General features: G+C 49.0%; 1 protein-coding gene across 16 annotated transcripts in view; it reads right to left on the minus strand.

Annotated features, from left to right (window-relative positions):
• ADGRB1 (adhesion G protein-coupled receptor B1) overlaps positions 1-26,279 on the minus strand; it is a 293,520-nt gene that overhangs the window by 187,881 nt on the left and 79,360 nt on the right. For all 16 annotated transcript variants that reach the window (XM_064641376.1, XM_064641531.1, XM_064641301.1 and 13 more), the window contains exon 2: positions 23,041-23,961. In XM_064641376.1, the coding sequence (XP_064497446.1) occupies positions 23,041-23,788 (748 nt within the window). In that variant the 5' untranslated portion in view covers positions 23,789-23,961. The remainder of the gene's footprint in view (positions 1-23,040; positions 23,962-26,279) is intronic.

Genomic DNA, 26,279 nt, shown 5'->3' on the forward strand with positions numbered 1-26,279 from the left:
TTAAAGCCAAAGTTGGGCAGACCTTCCAGACAGGCTTGCAAAGGTAAATAGCCCAGTGATGCTGAAAGAAGACCAAAGCTAGAGGAAACAGGGAGAGGGGAAGAAAAGCCAAATACCCAACCAATCCCCACCCAGAAGTACCCTCATCCACAGCCACAGGGGCAGCAGCAAACGCCCCCTGGGTTTAATTTTGGGCCATTCCCACTGCTTCCCATAATAAAGCTTTCTGCAGGAGCAGGAAGGGCTGGAAGGAATTGGAGGCAAGGCTTGTCCTCTGCCGGGATGCGTGGGCTCCATCGGGAGGGGATGGGGCAGAGAAAGTGACTGGGGACACCACAGTTTTCCTCACGTCGGGAAGGGGTGGATGTGCTGTAGGACCTGTCAGACAGGGGAGCAGCAGCAGGAGCTGGAAGCTGGGACAGGACACGCGGCAGTGGAGGCGGCAGCTCTGTCTGCACGATCCACATCACCAGCCGGACCGAGGCTTCCCGCAGCCTTCCCCCTCCTTCCCAGCCCGTCGCTCGGGCTCCGCAGGCTCAGGAGTTTCAGACCGTTGTGATTTGATGTAGTTCAGTTGCCAAGGAGACAACGATCTGCAAAGGGGAACCTTCGTGGCGTCCGGGGGAGGGAGATCGATGCAGATCGCTCAGGGGTTGAGGATGGCCCCGGGCTCAGGGCTCAGGAGCAGGGAAGTATTTGCCCTGCTCCACGTGAGCTGTCCAAGGTAGGCTGCAGCCTAGAGAAGCTCCAAAACACCATTTCTAATGAGATCAGTCTATCTAGGGAATGAGGAAGAGTCAATCTGTCCTGAAAGTCTGTCCTTAGCACCAGTTAGACCATTAAACTGGGACACTGGAGATGAGAAATGGTAACCTTGTGTAACATCACCCTACATCACAATGAACCTGTGGGAGAGATAAGGATCATGGTGTCTGCACCCTCACTAAAGCTCCTCCAGCTGAGAAGAGCTGGAATCAAGGCTCCAAGGCAAAAATTCTCTATAAATCAGAGCTATTTTTTTTTAATGAGATAGAAAGATTTGGCAACCTACTGCCTGTGTCCTGGCCTTCCTTTGCCCTCACCCTCCATGAACCAAGTGATTATCACCCTGCCCAGACATTCACCCAAACTCAGATGGAGTTTAGAGGTGCAGCAGGAAGGGGAGGCTGTGTTGCTTTGTAGGTCAGATGAGACACATCCCCAAACACAAGGTTTGTGGAGGATGGAAAAACCCCTTGGCTGGAGCACTGCAGTTCTGGTTATTCCTGACTGCAAACCTGGGGGAAGTACTGAGCCAGCATCATCCCTTTCCCTCCACTGCTACTGGAACACTGAGACTGGGAAAAGCCCCTTCCAATAGGCAGAAAGGGTTTTTCTTCCCAGTCCCCACCTGATGATCAAGTCATGACCATGAAGGATGAGAGCTGAGGGACTTTGCTCACAAGCAAGAGAGGTTGTTTAGAGAGTGGCTGCAGAACAGGGTTAAAACCAATAACTCAGGGGGAGATCCTTCCTCCAGCTGCTGGGGAAGAGGGGAAATATAATTCAGTTCTGTACGTTCTCCTCGCCTGGGGAAGGCTCTGTAGCTGAGCTGTCAGGTTTAATCTATTCCCAACTTGTACGCTGCAAATAACTCCTTTGTTCCTTTTTGAGTTTGGCAGCTCATACACCAGGGCAGGGACGATCTCCAGCAACAATTCAATGGGAGAGAAGGGAAGATCCTCCTGTGCCACCTTCGAGATGTTCTCAGCACAAAGGAGGCTGTGAAAAGAGATGCATTCCAGATGTGGTGACCTCACAGTGAGCACCTGGGTTGGAAGGGACCTTCAAGGTCATCTCATTCCAACCCCCTGACATGGGCAGGGACACCTTCCACTAGACCAGGTTGCTCAGAGCCCCATCCAACATGGGAATTTTCATAATCCCAAACACCCACAAGACATAGGAACAAATCTGGAAAGGATGTGGTGGCTTTTGAACAGATTATTAGAGAGGGACTGGGAAAGGATTAGGGATGGGTTGAGTAGCTCCTACCCTAGGGATGGATTAATAATCCCAAAGCCGTTCTGATTCTTGAGTCTTGATATATCAAATTAAAAGGCTGCTCCCAGTGTTCCAGCACATTTCAGACTGGTCTGGGGATGAACTTGTTCAGTCAGACTTTTGCATCCCCACCCTGCCTGGGGAACTTCAGGAGCTGACTTTGGAAGGGGAAGAGAGCACAGGGAAAGCAGGCATGCAGCTGTCACGACAGGAGCTGGTAGGAATGATGCACATTTTCAGTTGTTATCAGTGCTCTTTCTCTGTGCATCAGTTTACAGGAACATCACTCAGCTTGGGGACAAGTGGGAAGAATAAGTCACTCTCTGTCTAGCGAACCCTCCAACTCACCCAGCCTGGAACACCCACAGTCCCTTCCCTGGGCTCCATCTGGACTGTGCTTTTCAGGTAGAAGTTCTAAACCATTTCCCAAATCCCCAGCTAACACAGAATCACAGAATCATACAGTGGTTTGGGTTGGAAGAGACCTTCAAGATCATCTTGTTCCAACCCCCTGCCATGGGCAGGGACACCTTTCACTATTCCAGGTTGCTCAGAGCCCCATCCAACCTGGCCTTGGACACTTCCAGGAATGGGGAAGCCACTTCTCTGGGCAACCTGTGCCAAGGCCTCACCACCCTCACAGGGAAGAATTTCTTCCAATATCCCATCTAACCCTGCCTTCCTTCAGCTAAAGGCCATTCCCCCTTGTCCTATCACCACATGACCTTAAACAAATAAAGAAATATCCTGAAACAATACCATGAGTGAGGCTTAAAAACCTACGCATGGAAGAGCTACGAAGACCTTACAAGACAAAAAAGAGTTTCATAAGTAATGAATAAGATGATTTTTTTTTTTTTTCTGAACTGCTCACAGACCAGCCACTTGGCACAGCTGTGCTGGAAGGAGGAATGTAAAGTTTATTTTACCCAGCACCAAAATGCAGCTGGTTCTGGAACATGCCAGCTGCCAACTGCACAGCGGTGTGGGGACAGCCACGCTCCAGCAGTCACTGCTCCAGAACTTTGATACCCCAGGCAATCAGGATCTCCAGGCTGGAGATGCCTCTGTTCTAGGAGCCTGCTCAGGAGTAGGAAAAATGAAAAAAAAAAAAAAATTAAAAACCCACACAATATCCCCTAAAAAATCCAGTGCCAGCAGAGCAGCAGAACCAAGACCTCAGCACAGAGCAGTGATGCCTTAAGATACATAGGATGTCGATTTTTAATGTAGCTTTTTAGCACTTTTAGGATAGAACTTCTAGCTAAATACCTTTTACACTAAATTCCAGAAATATTGTTTAATGTTCCTCATCAAGGATTTCAGTGGATAAAGATTTTTAGCAAGAACATCTAGTTTGTAGAGGATGTACCTGAAGAACATAACAGAGCAAAGAGGTCTCACCAAGGCATTTGATGGCAAGAGTTCCCTAAAACACTTTGTATTGAAATATTTAAGTTGTTTTCTGACCTAAAGACATATTTTCTATGAAAGCATCCAGGCTTTTCTGGATTTTTAAGTTAAGGAAGGAGATGTTAGTACTTCATGTTCTGTGTGGGACATTCCTGCTAGACCCGTTTTGAGGGGGAGCAGGAAGACAGGAACTGGAAGTGTGTGACAGCTGGGGGAGTTGGGAGGAGATTTTTACTGGGTTTAGAAAAATAAAAAGTCAGGGAACTTCAGAGAAAACTTTTCAAGTGGATGAAGATATCTTCCCATGTCTAATTAGGAATTGGTAGAAGGTTCAAAAGGGAATGAAAGATCCCTCATGTGAATCATGGAATGGTTTGGGTTGGAAAGAACCTTAAAGATCATCTCATTCCACCCCCCTGCCATGGACAGGGACACCTCCCACTAGTCCAGATTGCTCCAAGACCCATCCAACCTGGCCTTGGACACTTCCAGGGATGGGGCAGCCACAGATTTTCTGGGTAACCTGAGCCAGGGCCTCACCACCCTCACAGGGAAGAATTTCTTCCAATATCCATCTGAGACTCTGGAAAGAGAAGAAACATTTATATTCTTGCACTTAGATTTCTGGTGTCTTGGGAATGGGTCAGTAAAAAGTCCAACCCTAATGATTCTATGATTCTGTAAATAAGAAAAAAACACAAAGGAAGAAAGGAAAAAAGAGAGAAAGAGAGAAAGAAAAAGAAAGAAAGAGAGAAAGAAAGAGAAAGAAAGAAAGAAAAAAAGAAATAGAGAGAGAAAGAAAAAGAAAGAAAGAAAAAGAAAGAGAAAAAGAAAGAAAATGAAAGAAAGAAAATGAAAGAAAGAAAAAGAAAGAAAGAAATAGAAAAGAGAAAGAAAGAGGAGAAGGAGGAGAAGGAGAAGGAGAAGGAGAAGGAGAAGGAGAAGGAGAAGGAGAAGGAGAAGGAGAAGGAGAAGGAGAAGGAGAAGGAGAAGGAGAAGGAGAAGGAGAAGGAGAAGGAGAAGGAGAAGGAGAAGGAGAAGGAGAAGGAGAAGGAGAAGGAGAAGGAGAAGGAGAAGGAGAAGGAGAAGGAGAAAGAAAGGAAGAAAGGAAGGAAGGAAGGAAGGAAGAAAGGAAGAGAGAAAGAAAAAAAGAAAAATAAAGAAAAGGAAGGAAAGGAAAGAAAAAGAATTGTTTTTTCATACTAAATTCCATCCGAAAGTCTTAAGGATGAAATCTTAAAGTAAGGATGAAAGTCCTAAGGTTGAAATCCTCTATTCTTGTGGGGAAACTGAGGCACAGAGAGGTTACACTTCTTGCCCAGGGACACACTGGGCATCCATGAGCAGAGACCTGAATCCTCTCTCTCCTGTTGTGACAGCAGTGGGGCCAGGGAGAGGCAGTGTGGGAGGCAAAATCCAAGCATTCCCCTGGCTAGAAGGGGATGGATGCCATGTCCCATCAGCCCTTAGAGAGGCTGCATTAGCAGAGCTCTGGCTCCAGAGCTCAGCTCCTGGTTGTCGTGTGTCCCAGAGTCAGAGCAGCATCTGCTCGGAGAATCACGGCACAGCCAAGCAGAAAAAAAGGTCAACTGCTTCCCCCTGCTCCCCTCCAGGTTGGAAGCAGGGAGAGCACCGCTGATCCTCCCTGGGCTCATCACCCCCCTGATAATTATCCCACCAGGCCATGCGAGAGCACAACAGAACAGCCTCCCCCGGGGCCAGCACGTCGCAGGAGAGAGGAAAGCCGAGGAGAAGCTGCACGCTCCCGCTCCTCCTGTGTCCTGGAGAAAAAGAAATCCAACCAGCCAGTCCCTTCCCCGTGACCTGAGCTCACCCCTTGGTCCTGGAAACCTTATGGGCTGTGACACAGGACCAGGCTTGCAGGAGGGGGCTGTGGCTTCCCGGGATGCTGAGGGCTGAAGGGGACACTGCGGAGGTTCAGTCGTTTCAGAGGTCTGGGAGTTTTTCCTGCTGCGCTGATTGAATGTGACAAACTCATTCCTTCTGCAGCATTTAACCAAATGGCAGCTTCTGTCCTAGGCTGAGATGTGGCATTTGGGAGGGCAGAGCTGTGGCATTTGGGAGGGCAGAGCTGTCTCTCCCGGTGAGACCCCACAGCCACGTTGACCTAAGTTGGTCATGGGAGATGTTCAGTCCCTTCCTGTTGTCCCCAAGCATTATGGGGTGACCCCAAAGGCGAACACATGGCCTCAAACCTGCTTTAATCCTCCAATCCAACATCCCAGACCCTTTTTTATCTCCCTGGCTCCATTCACCCACTGCAAATCACCCCACTCTGCACACCAGGGGCTACCTCTGCACTGTTGCACTTGCATCACCTGCCCTTTCCCTGGGTCTCCATGTTTTGGGGAGCTGTGCTCATAGAATCATAGAATGGTTGGGGTTGGAAGACAGGGACATCTTCCACTAGACCAAGTTACTCCAAACCTCGTCCAACCCAACCTTGAACACTTCCAGGGATGGGACATCCACAACTTCTCTGGGCATCTTAGTGCTTCACGACCCTCACAGTAAAGAAATTCATCCTCTGGAGCACTTGTAATGATAGAAAATGAGGTGTCCACCTCTAAATGGCCTCCAAATCCCTACTGTTCTCAGGTCACCAGGAGCAGATCCAGCTGCTCACAGACCCAGTGGCCTGCAGCCAAGTTCAGCTCCTTGAAGCCCAAGAAGTTTTAGGTCCAGGTCAATCCTGCCCATGCAGAACATCTGCTGAGCCCCAGAAAAGCATCATGGACAAACACCACACTCCATCCACCCCCCAGCAGGATCCAGGGCATCCAACACTGATCATCCACAGGAGGAAAACATCAGGCTTAATGCCCCAAGGTGGACAAGAGCAGCACACCAGAGACAGATTTGAGCCCTGCAGGAAAGAAAACATCGTTTTACTCCCTGAAAGGAGGGAGAGCTTTGCTTTCCTCAGAGCACATTCCATCTGTTCCCATCGCCCACAGATCCGGCCACGCTGCGTCACTGCTCTGCCAAGCACAAGGCATTAGAGACAGGCTCCAGCAAGGCAAGGCTTAACCCTCCTTCATCCTGGACAGGATGGTGCTTCCAGGACAAAACCAAACCATGAAGACCATCCCACCTGACTTGGTACAACGTAGGGTTGGCAGTGCCAAGAAGGCACCCAGTGAAGTTGCTTCCAACCTCCCTGGTGATGTTGCATCCAAGCAGGGCAATCTGGAAGATTCAGGCAGGAGAAGTAGGGAAGACGCTGGCTTGGAAAGCAAAAGGAAGGCAGCCAGGTTTGGCTCATTGCTTCTGGTCTCGGAGCATCCAGTTGTCACCAGGAAATCCCTTTCACACCCACAGGGGGAGGCCTTCAGCAGCAAAAGAGCAGGGAAGCTCCTTTGGGACTTAAACAATCTCTATCAGAGAGACCTGGAGTAAAAGGGGCAGAGGAAAAGCTGCTTCCCGTGCCTCATCCTCCAGCTGAAACCTGCTTTGTTCAGAGAGGGCTCCTGCACCCCTGTTTAATGATCCACTCTGCATTTACATTTAATTAGAGGAATGAGAGAGCTAATTAATAAGATCCACATGGAATGCAAACAAAAGGGATACCTGGTGACTCAGAGGCAGGGGCAAAGCTGAGGGCTGGGGCTTTGCAGGCAGCTTAAACAGGCCTCAACCTGGCTGTTGCCAGGAGACACCTTCCACATGTCTCCTTTCTGACAGTTGGGTGGTTTCACCATGATTTGGGCCACCTCGTGGATCCAAGTTAAAACTCATCCCTTTTTTTCTTTCCCAGAGATCCAACCTGGCCTTGAACTCTTCCAGGGATGGGGTACAACAGGGGCTGGTGGACTGGGCTGTGTGAGCTGATCCCAGATGTTCCTGCAGAGTGAAAATCATGTACAATGAGGCTGAAAGTGCTCTCAATGCTGGTCCAAACCAGGCGTGAACAGAGCCAGGTGTGTGGCCACAAGCTTCCCCCTTCTCTCAGGGCTGGATCTCATTAACCCCAGATGAAGAAACATCTCCTCTCTTCTGTGAGCCAGAGCCCATCTCCAAACTAAGACAGGCATGGGAAGGGGTGGGAAAGGAATGCTCCTCATGGCATCCTTTTAATAAGAGGTCATGCTTGAAAGGAAGGGATTAATCAGAAGGTGGGGAAAGCAACCTCCAGACAGGGACTGAGGGTGCTCATGAAGATGGGGCAGGCAGGAGAATAACCTGAAAATTTGCTGAGCGTGGTGGAACAGCAGATCTCAGCAACCACGAAATGGGAAACCTCCCAAAGGTTTAGACTTACTGAGAGCCTCTTTTCAATTTTAATTATTGATTTCTTTGTTTGCTTCAGTGCTGTGGAAAGATACAGCTTCAGCAGGAGGAATGCTCTGGGATGCACACTCATACCCTGCCTTCAATGCTCTTGTGCTCCAGCCCTTAGAGACGGATCCCACATAAAAACCTCTCCTGGACAGGGGATGGAGAGGAAACAGCACGATCAGGTGGCTTTTACGAGGGATGACCTTGGTACTCGATTTCAACCAAAGGACACTTAGATTAGAGACAGTGACAAGGCTGCACTTGAGCTGAGATGCCACCCATAACCACCACTCATCCTCCAAATCAACCATCAGTCCCTCTGCTAAAGATCCAGACTTCTTCCCTCTGATACCTATTTTGGGATAGGACAAAGTTTGCCCTCACACCCACCACCCACCTCAAGCAGCTCTCTGTTGACTAAGAAGGGATCTTGGGGTGACTTGCTGGGATGTGAATGTCTCCACTGGGCACAGCTGGAATTAGTCACCACAGAACATGGGACAAGAGCTGAGCTACTCCGCTGCTCACAGTGAGGAAATTTAAATCAGCTCTCAGAGCCACCACTCCTGTCTCAAAGAGATCAGCAAACCATTTACTGGAGAGGCTGTCCCAGAGATAATAATGAGGGTTATGCTCAAACCGAGCTGGCAGAATGACACATCCTAAAACATATGTGCTCAGAAATGAATTCTGTCATTACGTGATCTGCCCTAATCTGAGCTTTCCTTCTGCTTTCAGTGCTGTCACTGAAGTTTTGCAAATATTGAGCAAGAATTTTCACCTTGGACTCATTCCCCTTTCGGTCTCTCCAGCTACTTTGTTAAACCCTCTCCAGCTCTGCTGATGCAGGAGGGAGGAGTGTGGCTCTGTTATCAGATAATAGCCTTGCCTTCCCCGCCCATAGCTCTCTGATGCCCCAGCCATGACCAGACAGAGCACAAGAAAGAGCAGCCCACCATTTTGACCTCCAAAATTGGAGCCACACAGAGGTGACAGCACCTGCAGAAGATGGAATGGAGACTGCTCCACAAGGCAACCTATTACTAAGATCAACCTACTTGTGCCCTTGTTCATCCTGGTGTAAAATCAGTGCCCTTCAGCTCAGCAGAGTGACCCCATCTTTGCATCTTGGCAGCTAAGGGTGAACTCTGGCTTTTCCTTTATTTAGGATGAAAAAAATCAGTACTAGGCAGATAGCAAATGGAGTAATCAATGTGATGGATAGAGACATCCCCAGGGCACAGTGCAGTTTATCACTGAAGCTCTGAAAACCTGCATTGGGTGACTAAAGATATTTTCTTTGTGCCACCCACCTGTCTCCTTCAATGCTGGACATTCCCTCTCTTTCTAGTGTAAATGCCAGGGTGTCACCCTTTGTGAGATGATGCTTTTCCTGAAAGAGAAGTAACTCTGTGACCCAATTTAAGCATGGCAACCACTGGAGTATTTATTAACTGTTAGAACTATTTCTCTCCAGTCTTACTAAGAGCCACCACCACAGCTCGAGGAGTGCTGGTGCTGGGCACTGTACATCTGTTTGCTGAGAAAGAGCCAATTGCTCTCAAGATCTGAGTCAGAATAAACAAAGAAAAGAATAGGATGATAAAAGCCACATGCACAAACACCTTGTCATCTTCAAGGTCATGGGCAGATGCAGGATCAGAGCTTAAGCTTCCCTATAAGGCTCTGGACCTGCATCCTTAGACCCCTCCCATCACAAGACTAGAGCTAAACTGGGTGCAGGGGCCCATGTCACGCAGCACAGATGACACACTCAGAATATAAAACTAATTTCAGCTTGCTGCACCATAAGAAAACACCCACATGGAGTGAAGTTTCATCTAACATTATTTTTCTTCCTTTTTTTGGCAAGAATACATAACTGGCAATACCAGATGTTTCACACATCCCTACATTCTATCAACTTGTTTGTCTTCGAGAAAAGCAAGATGCAGTGCAGAAATGTGCAATCAATATTTGGGTTTTTCAACCCAGAAATACCGGGCGAGGGGACGGGTCCAAACTTTTCCTCTGTTTTATTTTGTCGAAAACATCATCTAAGATAAAAACAACCTGTTCAGTTTCCAGGTTCAGCAAAAGATTTTGTTCAGCCCCAAAGACTCACAGCCCTGAAGGGCCTTTGATCATAGAATCACAGAATCATACAATGGTTTGGGTTGGGAGGGACCTGAAAGATCATCCATTTCCATCCCCCTGTCAGGGGCAGGGACACCTCCCCCTATCCCAGGTTGCTCCAAGCCCCATCCAACCTGACCTTGAGCACTTCCAGGGGTGAGAAATCCACAACCTCTCTGGATAACCTGTTCCAGTACCTCACCACCCTTATGGTAAAGAATTTCTTCCTAATATCTAATCAAAATCTGCCCTCTTTCAGCTTAAGGCCATTCCCCCCTGTCCTATCACTACGTGACCTTGAAAAGTCCCTCTCCAGCCTTCTCATAAACTGGATCCCTGCAGCTCTGCTTCCATTTCCACCCACAAATCCTCTGGATGAACCCACTGCCCTCCTCTGCCCACTGCAGAACCTGGTGCTCATCTGAAGGAACCAGTCCCTGCAAGATTCCCATGTATTTACATCCTGCTCCACAACACTGAGGATCATGAGGGTTGTGGATGCCCCACTGGCTAAATGACCCATGGCTGTCATTTCTGTGTATCTTTCTAATATTTGTTGAAGAAACATATTAAGCTTTTTATTTCTCAGTCCCCTTTCAAAAACAAACAACAACAAAAAAAAAGTGTGTTGTGCCTCAGGCAGCCTTTTTTATTACCTTACATAGAGTTAACGCAATAAAGTCCATTAATTAAAACATGAATATTTAAAATGGCTTTCAAGAATGGCAGCCTTATCTCACCAGAGGGAAGAAGAAAGAAGAGGGGGAAAGAAAAAAGGGGGGGAAAAAAAGTGGTAAAACACAAGAAAGGCAGGAGATAGTTCATTTTACCAGAGGAGCATTCAATTATTTAATTGCTGAATTAATGCTTTGTCCCTAGGTGACACTGGATATTCATTTGCAGCGAGAGGATCGGGATAGGGAAAGGTAGGGAGGGAGAGAGCGGGGGCGAAGGAGAATTGTTGGAGTTTTAATTAAAATGTGAGGTAGACAAAGCTGTAGTTTCTGTCAGGGTTGCCTTTTGAAGTGAGGCCTCTCTCCATGGAATGGTCCTCGAAAGCACAACAGCCACAATTATCCTCTGCACCGAGACTGCTCTGACACTCAGAAGGATCAGTGAGATGCAGCTCAGCACCCCAACATCCCTTAGAGTGACTTTGCTCCTCAAAAGCCTACCAAAGGGTCTTGCTGTGACGAGGAACAGCCCTGAAGGTGGAAAGATGGAGAGGGGAATGAGAAATATGGGAGTCAGAAGCAGATGTCTGAGTGTACAAACCAGCACATGGCTGGAGACACCTGAGACGCTCCAACTCCCTGATGGGAGGGGGGAGCTGGGGGGGGTTGGGCTCTGCTCCCAGGAACCAGCAGCAGGACACGAGGGTACAGCCCTGAGCTGTGCCAGGGGAGGTTTAGGTTGGACATTGGGAAGAAGTTCTTTGCAGATAGAGGGATCAGACCTTGGAATGGGCTGCCCAGGGAGGGGGTGGAGTCCCCGTCCCTGGGGGTGTTGAAGGAGAGCCTGGACATGGCACTCGATACCATGGTCTGGGTGCCAAGGTGGGGTTGGGGCAAAGGTTGGACTCGATGATCTCAGGGGTCTTTTCCAACCCAGCTGATTCTCTGATTCTGGTATTCTGTGAGTGAATCTGCATGTGCTTTACAGGGCTGGTGCACAGGTACACACACCTGGGCTGGGATGTGGGGAAGGCAGGAGCTGAGGAGCAGCCAACAGGCTCCAAAACCACAAGATCCAGTAAAACTCCCCCAAAAACCGGTGTGAATGCTGCAGGCAGGGGGAGATACTGTAAGATCTCTCCTTGATAAGTCACACATCAGGTAGTGGAGAGAGAGAGCTTTGAGCAAGAGCTGGTGGTCCCTGGGAATGGTTCAAACCACCAGTCACAGAAACACAAAATCACAGAATATGCTGAGTTGGAAGGAACCCACAAGGATCATCAAGTCCAACTCCTGGCCCTGCACAGAACCATCCCCAGGAGTCACACCATGTGCCTGAGATTGTTGTCCAAATGCTTCTGGAGCTCTGTCAGCCTTGGTGCTGTGACCACTGCCCTGGGGAGCCTGTTCCTGTGTCTGATCATCCTCTGTGTGAGAAAACTTCTTCTAATATTTAACCTAAACCTTCCCTGACACAACTTCAGGCTATTCCTTTGAGTCCTGTCACTGGTCCCCACAGAGCAGAGATCAGTACCTGTCCCTCCTCTTCCCCTCACGAGGAAGTTGTAACTGCAATGAGGTCAAGAACAAACTGGACTTAAAGGAGATCAGGAGCAAGGAGCAGGAGAAGACTCCTGCAGGCTTTGCTGTGGGAGGACAGGGTAGAGGGAAGGATGTCCCACCATCAGTGGGTTTGGGAACAGCTTTGGATGGGTGCAGTCTCAAAGCAAGTCCTTGCCTTGTCCCCTCAGAATGCAAACCATGCAGGTTGTCCTTTCCCATCAAGACATCAAGCCATCAAGCCACTCTGGAGAATCCATCATCAGTGTGCTTTGGCTCTGGGGGAATTAGCAGTAGTTCTGCTTTCATGGGAAGGATCCCACAAGTATAAACAAAGCCAGCTTCTTCTGAAATGCACCACGAAGCACAGATAGGCCTCATGGCACACTTTGGAAGAACTAAGGAAAGGATGAAGTGTGAGTCAGCCTCCTGCCCCTGCAGTGAGTTGGCACTCCATGGGTCTCCAGGGACACTCTGTGGCATGGGAAGCAGCATGGCCTGTGTCTCTCTGTGTGGTGTTGGGGCTTCCCATGAGGGTTTCACTCCTGGAGATGTTCACAGGTGTGTTCTGTGTGTCCCCACATGGCTGGGGGGTTGCAGGGGTGTGGATGTGTAGTGGTTGTACACGTGCACACAGTTCCCACATTTCCAGACCCATTTACATGGCTGTTTATCCACCTCAGAGCATGTGGAGCATGTGGAACATGTGGAGCATGTGGAGCATGTGGAGCATGTGCAACTCTCTGCTCATCTCTGTGTGTTTTTACACTGCCAGGTTTGCATTCAGGTACTTTCATGCTCGTTTCTACATCTGCCCTGCCCTGTCTGGTTTTACCCCCTTGTGTGCAACCAAATGTCCCTACACACGGACATGCACACTTAGGAATCACGTATATGTGGATACACCTGTCCAGAAAATACTTAGGAGACCCAAGAGGGTGCTGGCAACAAGACAATCCCAAAGGCATTGGTGGAAGATGAGGGTTGTGAAGGATTTATGTATGAGCAGCAGTGAGAGGAACTCATTGGGATGGTTGCAATAGCAGAATATGGGATTTCACAAGGTAGGAGATTGGGTTTCATCCTTTCCACCATTCACAAATCCCTGTTTTGAAGAGTAGAAGGCACGGCATGACACTTGCCAAGGTGGGGACCAATGGGCTCAGGAGTAGACAAGATGCTGAGCTGGGGCAGGGACACCAGGACTGGTAGCAGGGAAGGGACTGCACAGAGGGGCACTTTGCAGATAAGACCTGCTAAGTGAGGAAAGCCACCCCTGCCCTGGCAGCTGGTGGTATCACCATGGCTCTCCCATGAGGTCTGTTTTCACCTTGATGATTCCTCAGCTGTGGTGGGTCCATGGGGGCAGGTGGTTGAACTCCCCAAAGGAGCCTCCTGAGGTCCTCTGTAGCCCAAAAGTACAGAGCCTGAAAAACAATCTCTTAAACTACCTCTCTGTGGTTACCTGGGGACCTTGCTTTTCTTGTTCAGCAAGTGCCCTCCCAGCAAGCCAGGAATCCTTCTGAGCAGCTCCTCAGCTGCTCACTGAGTGCCTCCCTGTTATGAACTGATCTCAAGGCACACCATCACTTGATTTTGACTGACCTAATGAAGGTGGTCTGAGGGCTGAGGAACCTCTCCTATGGATACAGGCTGGGAGAGCTGGAGATGTTCAGCTGGAGAAGAGAAGGTTCTGAGGAGACCTAGGAGCTTAAAGAGGCTCCAGGAGAGCTGGAGAGGGACTTTGGACAAGGGGCTGGAGTGACAGGACGAAGGGGAATGGCTTTAAGCTGAAGAAGGGTAGATTTAGACAGGATATTAATGAGAAATTCTTCCCTGTGAAGGTGGGGAGAGAAAGTTTCCCAGAGAAGTTGTGGCTGTCCCATCCCTAGAAGTGTTCAAGGCCAGGATGGATGTGGCTTGGAGCAACCTGGGATAGCAGATGGTGTCCCCTGCTCGTGGTAGGAGTTTGGAAGTAGATAATCTTTAAGGACCCTTCCAACCCAAACCATTCTGTGATTTTATAATTCTAATGCATGGGAAGTAGCTACATTTCAGGCCAATTACAGAAGGTAACCACACAATTTAAAACCTAAACATGGGAGAGGAGTGTTTGGGGAGGCCAGCAAGGCTGATCATCTCATTTCTGTGGTGTTGGTCAGCTGGGTTTAGATGCTGCATTGCTGGATTGTGATGAAAACACCATGAACCTCTCCAGTCTGAATCATCCTGGCACAGTGATGCTGGCACTGAACCTGACTCTTCACAGTTTGGTTGTGCAGCATCCACAGATTGAGTGGATGGCTGGCTATGGAATGGGTGGCTGCCCACAGAGCACAACCTCATGGGGATGCTCACAAGTTACTCACTTGAAGCCCAGGAGAGCTCCCTGAGACAGGGGCTTCTGGTGCCTGGCAAAAATGTACAGCACAGCAGGAAGCTTTGTCCTTCAGAACATTAAAACAAAAAATAAACAACCAAAGTCAGGAAACTAAAGAAAGGAGGAAGAAATGGTCTGAGGAGGAGAGGATTTTGGACAGAAATTAATAGTCATCTGTCGGTTTTGTTGGTGTTCCTTTCACTCACCCCCTGTAAAGAGGACAGAAGACAAGTGTTGAACAAAACCAGCTGTAAATAGCAGCCCTGACACATCTGTCTGCATGATTTTCCGCTGGGAATGGCCAGTGATGTCTTTCCCAGTGCATTTCCACAACTGGAATTCTGGTGCAGATGCCTTTTTAGTCCAACTCCATAGAGATAACTTCATCCCAATCCCAACCAAATCCCAGTCCAAACCAAGAGCAAACTGGTGCCATCCAGCACTGCTACCATCAAGCACAACTGCCCAGAGAAGTGGATGCATTTCAGTCTCTCACACCCCATCCCTGGAAGTGTTCAAGGCCGGGTTGGATGGGGCTCTGAGCAACCTGGTCTAGTGGAAGATGTCCCTGCCCCGGGCACAAGGGCTGGAACAAGATTATCTTTAATGTCCTTTCCAATTCAACCCACTCTATGACTCTGTGATCTTCATGGGCTGGAACTGTTCATGGAGGTTGGACCATCTGACACCTCCCTACACCAGGACTATATTGCCTGTGGGTATAAACACATGCACAGCATCCCTGTCTTTTGGCCTGGTTGCCCCACAGGGCACTAACTTTGAAGACAAGAATTCCTGTGTAAAATAGAGCTGCTTCCTTGTCCATCTGGGCTCTAGGCTGGGCCCCTCTGGAGGTCTCTAATGGACAACCTGAACCTGCACCATGGCACGTACTCTGCAATGCCTTTTTTCCACACCTCTACTTCTGACCACAGGATTGGTAGAAATGGGATTCTGTTCATGGTCTTGGTAACAAACAGCAAGTTAAGTCAAGTTATGGGATGGGGAAACCAAAACTAACCCTCAATTTCTCCAGCAGGCACATGGGATGGCATAGAGACCTGCACACAGATCATTGAATAACACCTTCCATGTGGATGGGTTTAATCTGGTAGAGCAGATTAAACAGGCAGATGTGGTGGAGCCATCGTACCCCATGTCCTATCCCAGCTTCCAGCAGATTCTGGGGCAGAAACCCTGTGTAACTCCCCTTCTGCACCAGTCCCAGGGTCTCAGCAAAAGCTGAGGGGCTGACAACCTGCACTTTGGTCCTTCAGTCTTCAGATTAAGGAGAAGAACCAGTAAAAGTAGTGAAAGCACCCATGGTCTTGGCTCTTTCTCCTGCTTTCAGTACCATATGATGAACTTCACTGTCTTCCTCTGGTTTGGGCACCTTCAACAAAAGATACCCAAACCCCTGTCCCAAAACTAATAAATGAGGTGGTGCTTCCTGCCACAAACAAACAAGGGTTACTAACAAATTCCATCCAGAAAAAAAAACCCAGCTCCAAACATCCAGACTGGCAGAGATCAGGGAATCCCCCACGTCATCCAGGCAAGGTGACAAAGCCAAGGACTTGTACCAGGAATTATGTTCCTGCCTTAGGACACAAGGAGGAATCAGACATCTCAAACTGCCCCAGAAACAATGGGACAAAGTAGACAAAGCCCCTGCCACGGCAGCCCAGTTTCTTCAGGAGGCTGGAGCTGCAGCTTTCAACCCCTCCCCGAGGTCCCTTCCCTTCCTTCCTGCTTCTTAACACCGGGAATATCCCAAGCCAGTAAGTGTTTGTTTAATGACACGGACCACTCAAGACCTATTGAGAGCATTCAGCTTAATGAGGTGTGTGGCAATTATTGCTCTATCGAAACTACAGCCGGGGAACACAAAGAAATATATTTAAACTCAACAGATCTGCAGTTCTGATGTGCTAAAGGACGTCCTTTCCTTTCCCAGCCTGGTTGTCTCACCCTGCTGAAGGATGAAATACAGGATAGCAGTATCAGATTCCTGTCTGCTTTAAATGCAAGAAGAGATTGTGTCAAAAGGAGGTTCAATGACTGGAGGTGACATTGGCAGAGCCACCCCAGGGACACACAGTTGCTGAATACTCCCTAGGTTAAAGATATTGGCTGAAAATCCCCATCCAGTTTTCTAATCTGTTTATCCCAAGGACTGTCCTGGGGAATGTGGGACTTACAGCAAACAGAATCAACACATAGATTGTCAAAATTTCACTGAGAAATTTGCAGAGGGCTTAGTGATGCTCTGGAAAAGGTGTGAAGTCTACTGCTCTGCCCAACATGGAAGGAGATTTCTGTGGTTTAGAGCACTCAATTCCACTCCCAGAGTACTCATGGAAAAGCCACTGCTCCCAGCCTGTTACAGGTCAGAGAATCACAGAATGCTTTGGGTTAGAAGGGACCTTCAAGATCAGTTCATTCCAGCTCCCAGCCATGGGCAGGGACACCTTCCACTAGCCCAGGTTGCTCAGAGCCCCATCCAACCTGGTCTCGAGCACTTCCAGGGATGAGGTAGCCACAGCTTCTCTGAGCAATAACTGAATTTAGTGCTAAATGAGTGAATTTATTGCTGAAAGTAGCACAGATCAGATTCCTTCTCCCATCCTGGATCTGTTTTCTTCTAAATCCCTGAGGCAACTGAGACCAGTGTCATCTCTGCTGAGTCCTGGCTTCACCCATAATCTTTGGGAGATGCATCTGGATGGAGGAAACCATCACTGAAAAAGGGAAAACTCCCTTTCAAGGACGCCTGGGAGAGGTTTGTCCACCACGAGAGATGGGATCCACCAGGTCAGAGAGCTCAGTGCCATGGAGTTCAGGCACTGCAAAGGTGGATCAAACACCTGAAACACCCGTTTCTCTTAGAGAAAATATTTTCCATTTTTCAGCCCACTCCCAAAACTTGAATACATCAGATATTCAGGGAGGGTGGTGAAAAGGGCCAGATATTTAGTGTGGGTGGTGAAAGTGCACAGGAATCCCTCTGTGCACCCTCCCTCTGAGACCTCAGCATCATCATCCTCATATTCAGCAGTTACAGCTGGAAAACTACAGATATGATGATCGTGAATCTGATGTCTGTGTTTCCCTGCATCTAAATTTCACCCTGTATTCCCACACAAAACGTTGTGGAGCAGCTGCTATGGGTCCTGAATACGAGAGGATGTTAAACAGTAGAATTTTTTATTTTTTTTTTTTTTAAAAAAAGGAAGACTGCAAAGCCGAGCCTTTCACCAGGCTGCCACTCACTAAATTATCCGTAAAAGTCCCCTCTTTGCAATAATGGGAGTAGTTGCCTGTGAAACTCCCTCAGCAACTGGATGTAAATTCCACCTTTAGTCTCCCCGCTACAACAACAGCGCATTGAGACGGTAATTGGCGATGTTTCTGCTTTGAGATCGTGTCCACGAGCTGTTGGGTTCACAATGGAACTGATCGCTTCGATTTGCTCGTTTTAGTCCACCCCGTCTCCATCCAGACACGCGGATGAATGGAGTTAGTGCTGGAGGCAGCACAGACACCGGGAATCTCTGCTCTGTCCCTGTGAGACCCTGGTGCTCCTGTGCTCGTGCCTAATTCTTCCTGGCATCCCGTGATGGGATGTGTGGGAGCGCTTCAAAGCTGCACCAGGGAAGGTGTAGGCTGGACATTAGGAAGGATTTCTTTACTGAGAGAGTGGTCAAACACTGGAACAGGCTTTTGAGAGATGTGGTCGATTCCCCCTCCCTGTCAGTGCTTAAGAAGTATTTGGACAATGCCCTTAATTAAATTTTTGGTCAGCTCTGAAGTGGTCAAGCAGTGGGACTAGATAATCATTGCAGATCCTTTTCAACTGAAAATATTCTATTCTATTCTATTCTATTCTATTCTATTCTATTCTATTCTATTCTATTTCTATTCTAATTCTAATTCTATTCCATTCCATTCCATTCCAATTGTAAGGCCTTTCACGATCCCAGAGGAAAGCAGTGGGACAGGGCTTGCACAGGTCACAGAGATCTGAGTGTTTTAACTGAGTCAGAACTCACTTTTCAGCATCCTGGAAGGAGTTACCCACACTTGCCTCTTCCATAAAACAACTCCCTTTGCCCTTTGGTTGGCAAATCAAAAACCGAGGCAAAACCAAAGCCAAACACCTTTCTCTGCAAGCTCAGCTGCTGTTTGGGCCCGGGGGACTGGTGCTGGAGGAGCAGAGCATGTGTCATAAGGAGCTGAAGATGTCAAGAAGAGCTTTGAGAGCCTGCCCCTGGGCGATTACTCACAGATCTTTATATCTCTCTGAGCTTTCAGGGCCACTAAAGGCTCACCTCGAACATAGGAAATGACTTAGCAAGTTATTTCTGCCCTGAGGGACGTTCAAAGGGGAGGGGAGCTGTGCTATACAGCAGGATTCTACAGCAGGGAGGATGGGAGTTGATTCTTTTGTTTCTATGCCTCTGGCTCCTCTCCTGCGCCACAGACCCCATTCAGCAGCCACTCAACCACAAGTCCAGGTAGGAGCTCAGCCCTGCTGAGGAGACATCATGTTTTGACCAGCAGAACTTGCCAAGCATGAGGCAAAGCTTCCCAACAATGATCAAGGCCTGGAGGATGTGTCCTGCAGTGAGAATTTCACAGTCCAGCCTACCTGATGCAGCAGAGGTTAAGAAGGATCTTGGTCATGTGTCTATAAATGCTCCTCTAGATGCTGTGAGACACTTTGATCTATCTGTCTATAAATGCTCCTCTAGATGCTGTGAGACACTTTAATCTATCAGATAGGGGTAGAAAAACAGCTAAAGGCTGGAAGGTGAAACACCACTAACGAAACAGAAGTGAAGTCATGAGCACGTGTGAGGAAAGAGGGTTTGATTTTGCTGAGAGCAATGGGGACAGCAAAAGAACTGAAAAAAAAAATAGCAGAAAAGGCAGGAAAATCCCCAGAATTTCAGACCAGTTATTTGTTCATCATAAAACCCCTTCCAGCCCTGGACCCCCCTACTTTATCAAGAAGAAAATATTTTATTTTGGGGGAGCCATTTAGCCCTGTTTTGCAGCAAACACCTTGGATCGCTCCAAGGCAGGGATATGAAGAGTAGAGGGACCAGACCATGCTGGTTATCTCTCTGGGCCACCAAAATGTGACAGCACTGCAAGGGCCTTCCAGGAACAGATTATGTGGAGACAAGACTAATTAGACATTCATTAAGTGCCTAACTCAGCACAGCACTTAAGCACACATTTAACCTTCTCTCATTACAGGGTCTCATCATCATCCCTGTTAAAGCTCCAGCTCCGATTACAGCAAAGCCAGCTCACATTCGGCAGGGTCACCAGGACTTTCAGACCACGAAGTCCCAATGCCAAGCATTTCAGGAAGTTTTCCTTCCTTCAGTCCCCTGGTCTCCTACCCCAAAGCTATTCCAGCAAAGCCAACTTGCATTCCAAAAAGTGAGTTCACATCTAAACATCGGGACCTACAAAGAGTCTCTGCCTCCTTCCCCATGTTGCCTGAGTGAGACAAGGGAAAGCTGATGCTGGCCAAAAATAGTTCCCCTGTTGAATTGTCTTCTCCTAGAAAACATCTCCTGTTGAAGCCTTCTTGGAGTTGGAGGCAGCTCCCCCAAGGAGGGAAGATGTGAGGAATGGGCTGCTGATGCAAATACATTTCCAAGCATGTTCTGCTGATCACCAGGACAAGCTCCATGTGCAACAAAACATCTCCTGCCACCTCTGCACCCTGAGGAATTCTTCTCAAACCCACTGCTCCCTGCTGTGACCTCTTCAACATCTGTGTGGGACACTGAGAGCAAAGAGGGTCCCACCAAACCCAGGAAGCAAATTTGGAGCAGTCTCTCCTACCTCCAGGCATAGAAGAACAGATGCTGCACATACAATAGGGTCATTTTGGCAGAGTTTCTTTGTGAAGTCCCTCATAAATGACCACAAAGATCCCTGTGAACCTGAACCTGGTGTGAATCATTGCCCATGACTGAAAACAGACTGGTTTTTGAGTGTCCCAGTAGCTCTGGAGCAACAGGGTCCACTTGGAGTGAAGCTTTTAGCAGGGATCTCACCCCCAGACTCTGAGTCTGACCCAAACCATGGCTGTGCCCAAGGCAATATCTCATCGTAGATTTGCACCCATTCCATTTGCTTTGGAAAGATCCAAGGAGTAAAAAGGGACATTAGGAAAAGTCAGGCTTCACATTTCAGGGTGGTATCTGGGAATTCACAGAATCAGGGTTTGGGTTGGAAGGGACCTTAAAGATCACCCACTTCCAACCCCCCTGCCATGGGCGGGGACACCTTCCACATTCCTTATGTGCCTTCAAAGTCATCAGAGTAGATTAGCACATCACACACATCTCCACTTGTTCAAAGATGAAAGTGTTAAGACAGGCCCAGAAACAACAAATGACTCAGAAAGCAGCAGGGAGGGGGAAAAAAAATAATAAACGTGTGTTGGGGAAAAAAAAAATGCTACAAATACAATCAGAACAGCAATGACTGCAATAACCAGCATCAGCACTTGGAAATCAGGAACCCTATCAAAATATTCCACCCACCAAGTGCTGTTAAGGGATTGCTGACTCCCTGTCCAAATTGGATCTCGCCTCCATCTTCCTGATCGAGCCTTTGCATAAATCAAAACAGACACAGTGACAGACAGAGCAGCACATGGAGAGGCCTGGCCCCCTGCAAGCATCATCTCTGTGGGGATGGCAACCCACCAGTGGAGATGATAATCCTGTGTCTTCAATATGGAGCAGATGTGAGCAGCCAGCAAAAAAAAATTATCTCCACTCCACAAATATTTGACACCCAAAAAGGATTTTGATTCAGCCACCTCTGAGCCTCTTTCATATTTACTTGCTGGGAACATTCAGGCACTCGAGCTGGGCTAGGAGAGATCCTTACAAAAAGCCAACATTAAGCTTGAATGCTTCAGGATTTGCCAGAAATCTTATTTCAAATTTCACCTTTGGTTGAAGTGAGAAAGGTCACACTGCTGGGGTGGAATGCATAAATCACTCAATCAGCAAACCCAAGGCAGGACATCTGACTGAACAGGGCTCTCATCACTCCCGAGGAGGAAGCAGAGGTTTTGCTCCTCACAGGCTGCCCACACAGGAGAAAAGGGCATCGTGAAAGGAAACAAACAAAAAAAAAACAACCCCCAAAGTCTGGAGAGCCGAGCAGGGGAGGGAGGCAGGGCTGAAGAACTAATTTGCAGGATTTATGGCTCGGCCATTTGCCTCCATGTATTGATTCACAGATCAGTGAGAAACAAAACCTCCCCCAGAACACCCTGACAGAAGCACAAGTACCTGATCACACACTAATCTCTCTGCTAACGCCAGGCTGCAGTTCTGCAGGAGAATCACACTGCACGGCTTGGACCTGTGCCTGGCCACCTCCTTCCTGCTGCAAAGCAAATTTAGCCTCTTCCCCTCAACCCTGAGAAATTCCACCCTAAACAGGGGCTGCTGCGAAAGTCAGGCAAGAGCCCCGAATTCCAGACCCGGGCAGATGCCAACTTTCTGCTGGTGGCAGAGGGCGTTTCAGTCCAGCACCTGAAGGAGATGAGACCTTGGGGTGAGGGCCAGGTGAGGGCTTGAACCTTGCTGAGTTGGAGGCTCCATTCCCTGCCATCCAAATTCCTATTTAGCATCACACCTCTCCTTTACATAACCTGTGTGCTGGCAAGTGGGGTGGGAGCTGAGAACAAACACATTGAGGCAGATCTGACACAGGTACTGAACAAAAAGCTTTGCTTTTGGCCCCCCTGGATCTCTTCTGCGTTTTCATGGCTGTGTCAGAGGTCTGGAAGGAGCATTTCCCTCCCCAGATCAATGCCTAGATCAGACTTCAGGATCACCCCACCTTTATTTACAGCCCTTTTTTGTCATGCCTCTTCCACCTCCCCCTTTCCAGCCCATACCATACTCAAGATCACTGATGGAACACTAATGAAATATCCCAGGAATGAGCCCCAGCAAAGGCACCAAGTAACCCCATGGAAGCATCATTATGAGTTTTCTTTCTGAAAGCCTCCAGAAGGAAAATGAAGCTGGGAACAAAACGAGTGTGCCTTCTGTTGCCATTCCCTTGAACCAGACCCAAGTATTAAGTTTTCCCTAGGAATTAAAATGGGTTGATGGGGTTGCTGAGTGCAGCCTGCCTCGGGAGGGAGCTTGGATCCTGCCTTTTCTAGGACATCTGTAATTACGTTGGAAAACTGCTCACCCTCAGGTGAGAAGCTCAGAGGCTGCAGGAGTAAAACAAGCAACGCACGAGCCCCGGGAATGAATGAAATGATCTGGGGTATGTGTAGGGGAAGCTGTTTTGTAATTTCAGTCTCAGGTTCCTAAAGAGGGTTACCTGACCTGCCTGTCAATTAGGAAATTAGGTTTTCATGCCAGGCATCCACAGATACAGACACAGAGGTGATGGGGACAGTGTGAGACCCGTGAGAGCAGAGCCCAACCATCCGTCCCTCCCCAACACCCCCGGCTACCCTCCACTCACCCAGGAACTCCGCTCCATTGGTGTCCTTAGGGCTGCTCACGCAGTTCTCCAAGTAAATCCCATCCTTATAGCAATCCTCCTTCTTCCTGGTGAACCCCAGGACCTCGCTGGCCTGATCCAGGACCTCCCCTCCCGAGCAGGAGCACGGGGTCTGCATGATGCCACAGGGGTGGGAGCTGCTGCTGATGGCCAGGCAGGCATCCAGCCACTTGCAGAGCATCTGGCAGGCGGCTTTGCTGGGGTTCCTGTTGCCCACCACCAGGTATTCCACCGAGAAGTCCCTCTCCTGAGCTTTGGTGGGCTTCCACCTCATGGGCCAGGTGTCCACCCCCGGAGGGGCCGTCTGCTTCATCTGCAGGAACTGCTTGTTGGACTGGAGGAAGGCAAAGCGTGTGGAGCCATCACAGAGCTTCAACACATCGTCAAAGCTCTCCATGCCCAGGTAGGTGCGGGTGGACTCCAGGAAGGAGTCGAACTGGTAGGTGCGGATGTGCTGGTGGTCACATACGCCGGCGGGCTTGAGGATCTTCATGTACAAAGTGTACCTGCGGGGGTCGGGGTTCTGGATAATCCAAGAGCAGAGGGAGGAGTTCAACGGGAAGACGGCGAAGGAGGAGAAATACCCAAAGAATTTCCCTTGGACCAAAGTGGTGCAGGGAGTTTGTGCCAGGTCCAGAGCGACCACGGTCCACACAAAGTAGAGTGGAGATACCAAAAGCAGGTTCAGGGCAGATCCAATGCTCCTCATCCTAGGTCTCTGGTCCTCTGGAACTCAAAGTAAATGTCAAGCAGGCGCCAGATCCTGGACATAACAGGGACCAGCTTATAGGAAAAGCGCGAGTTTAAGAGGCTCTGGATCTGAAATCAAGCCAATCCTCCCATATCTGGATTTGAGCTCCCTCCTGTGGCCATAAAGAACACCTGGAAAAAAAACAAAACAGGGAAGGGAAGGAGGAGAGAAAAAGAAGAGATTTGGTATTTGGGGTTTTTGGTGGTGATTTGTTGTTGTCGTTTTTATTAACCCTTCACAAGGCTGAGAATCCGCGCAGCATCCCCAATCCCAGCACATCTCACTGGGAGAAGGTGCAGTCCCACATCACCATCCCCATGCTAGGTTTGGGGGTGTCCCCATCTCTAGGATGTTCCAACCCCCCGGGGGGGGGGCAACATTGACTAATGCTGGGGATAAACATATCTGTGCCCTGCTTTCCCGGTGTCCTCTGCCCGTGCAGATCCCTCTGCTGAGCCAAGCAGAGCCTTTGCAGTGAATTTTAACCATCCCCCCAAATAAAACACCATTGATCTCTGGTTTAGGGAGTTTCCAGCCCTCTCCATCCCAAGAGGAGCCAGTTTAAGGCAGACTTCAAGCTGCACCTGGGGAGGGTGGACTCAGCACGGAAAGCTGAGCTTCTCTCCAGCACTTGCTTTTTAGCTTCTTTTTCTATCACCTTTTCTCTCTCCTTTCCACCAAACCAGTGCAGGGAAGAGAGTTGCTGTTTGGTAACCCAGCCCTGCTCTAACCCTGAGGCCAGACAGGAGGCTGGAAGGAGCTGTACACCCAGTACAAGGAAAAAAGGGCAATAGAGGCAGATTTTAGGTCTTCCCACATCAGGCAGATGCCTCACCTTTCACCTCTGCGTGCAGGACACCCCAAAGCCTGTGGTACTGTACTCAGGCGTGGAGCATCTGCAGAGAGTGAAAGTCTTCCCTGCCAGCCCCGGGACCTCCTTCAGTCCCTAAATCCCTGGAGCAAAAGTAAAATCCATCCTCCGCTGACCTGGAGACTCAATCCCTGCAACCCTTTGTAGCCAAGATCCCCTTTTAACTCAACTGCCCAGATCCCTGTGCCCCCCTTCATGAGAAAGAGGCTCCTCCACCCTCTGTAAGTCTCATTCTTTCTTACCCCACAAGAAAACCCTCCAGCGCCCCCTTCCCTCCATCTTCCCTCTTTCCAGGAGAGAAGAAAGAAGGGTACTGAAGAAAGAAGCAGGACTGTCCTCATTTTGTACCCCCTTCCCATGCAGTGACCACCCCCATGTTTGGGGAGGGGGCCTGTTAAAAGCTTGGGGATTGACAGGCAGGAGGGGCAGATCCTCAGTGTGTGGGGCAGGACTTCCCCCACTGCTGGACACGCAGCCATGGTACCTTTTCCTTCCCACCTTCCCAGCTTTTTGCTTTCCTGCCCTCTTGGTTCACCTCAGGTAGAGAAAATCAGGAGTTTCCCCTTTGGGCGATGCTTGCCCTGACCCTGCAGCACTTGCTGCCTCCAAAACAGACCTGCTGCCCAATTTCAAACAGATAAATGGGACCTCTGGGAGGAAGGTTTTCCCTGCCAAGTCAGACAACTGCCATGGTTTCAGGAGGCTCCGTGGTCCACAGGTTAGGGAAAAGCAAGTGCTCAGGGGCTCTGCATTGAAGCCTGAGAGCAAACAGCCCCGTTCCTGAGATGCAAACACTGTCCTGGGCTGCAACCCCAAAATAATTCAGATCATCTGGGATGTTTTTCTCCATGATCAGGGACCGTGGTGGCACTGCCAGGAAGGAATTAGGATGAAAGCCTGTGGAGAGGGGAACCTGCACCAAGGGAGGAAGGAAAACACACCTTGATCCACCTCACAGCCCCACAGTGTCCACACCACCCTTCCCCAATCCTGCCATCTCCCACCCCACACCAGGCTCTGCCTCCCCAGACTGCAAACAGAGGAAGCTTTCACAGCAGCCATACAAATTTCCAGCAAATCTACAACTCAGGCAGAGCTAAATCCAGTCCCAGGAGAGACTGAAAAATAAGAAATGAGAAGCCCACAGACCATCTTGTGCATCTAGGAAGAGATAAGAAGCCAAATGCATTGTCGTGTTCACCCCTTGGTTTCTCTCCTCGCTCTGTATCAAAGATTTGTCTCTGTATCTCCCCTCGTCTTCAAAAAAGTGCTTTTATTTTGGGAAGGAAAGGGTTAGGTAACTCGAAAGTCAGATCTGCTATTTGCAAACTGTGTTTCATCCCAGCTTCAAATCACTGCAGCCCCTGCCAGCAGATTCCTGAGTGTGTGTTAGACCTGACACTAATCAGCATGGAGTCCAAATGCATTTGCACTTAAATATTTTACAAGTCAGATCCCCACTCCTGACTGGTTTGCAGCCTACAAAGCTCCACAGTGCAAATCTCCCCTTGCCAGACTCCTGCCTGCCTCCAGGGCCACATTTCAGGGATGAAAAGTGGATGCAAAGCTGGTCTTGCT

This window comes from Pseudopipra pipra, chromosome 1 (assembly GCF_036250125.1).
Source record: "Pseudopipra pipra isolate bDixPip1 chromosome 1, bDixPip1.hap1, whole genome shotgun sequence".
Lineage (NCBI taxonomy): Eukaryota > Metazoa > Chordata > Aves > Passeriformes > Pipridae > Pseudopipra > Pseudopipra pipra.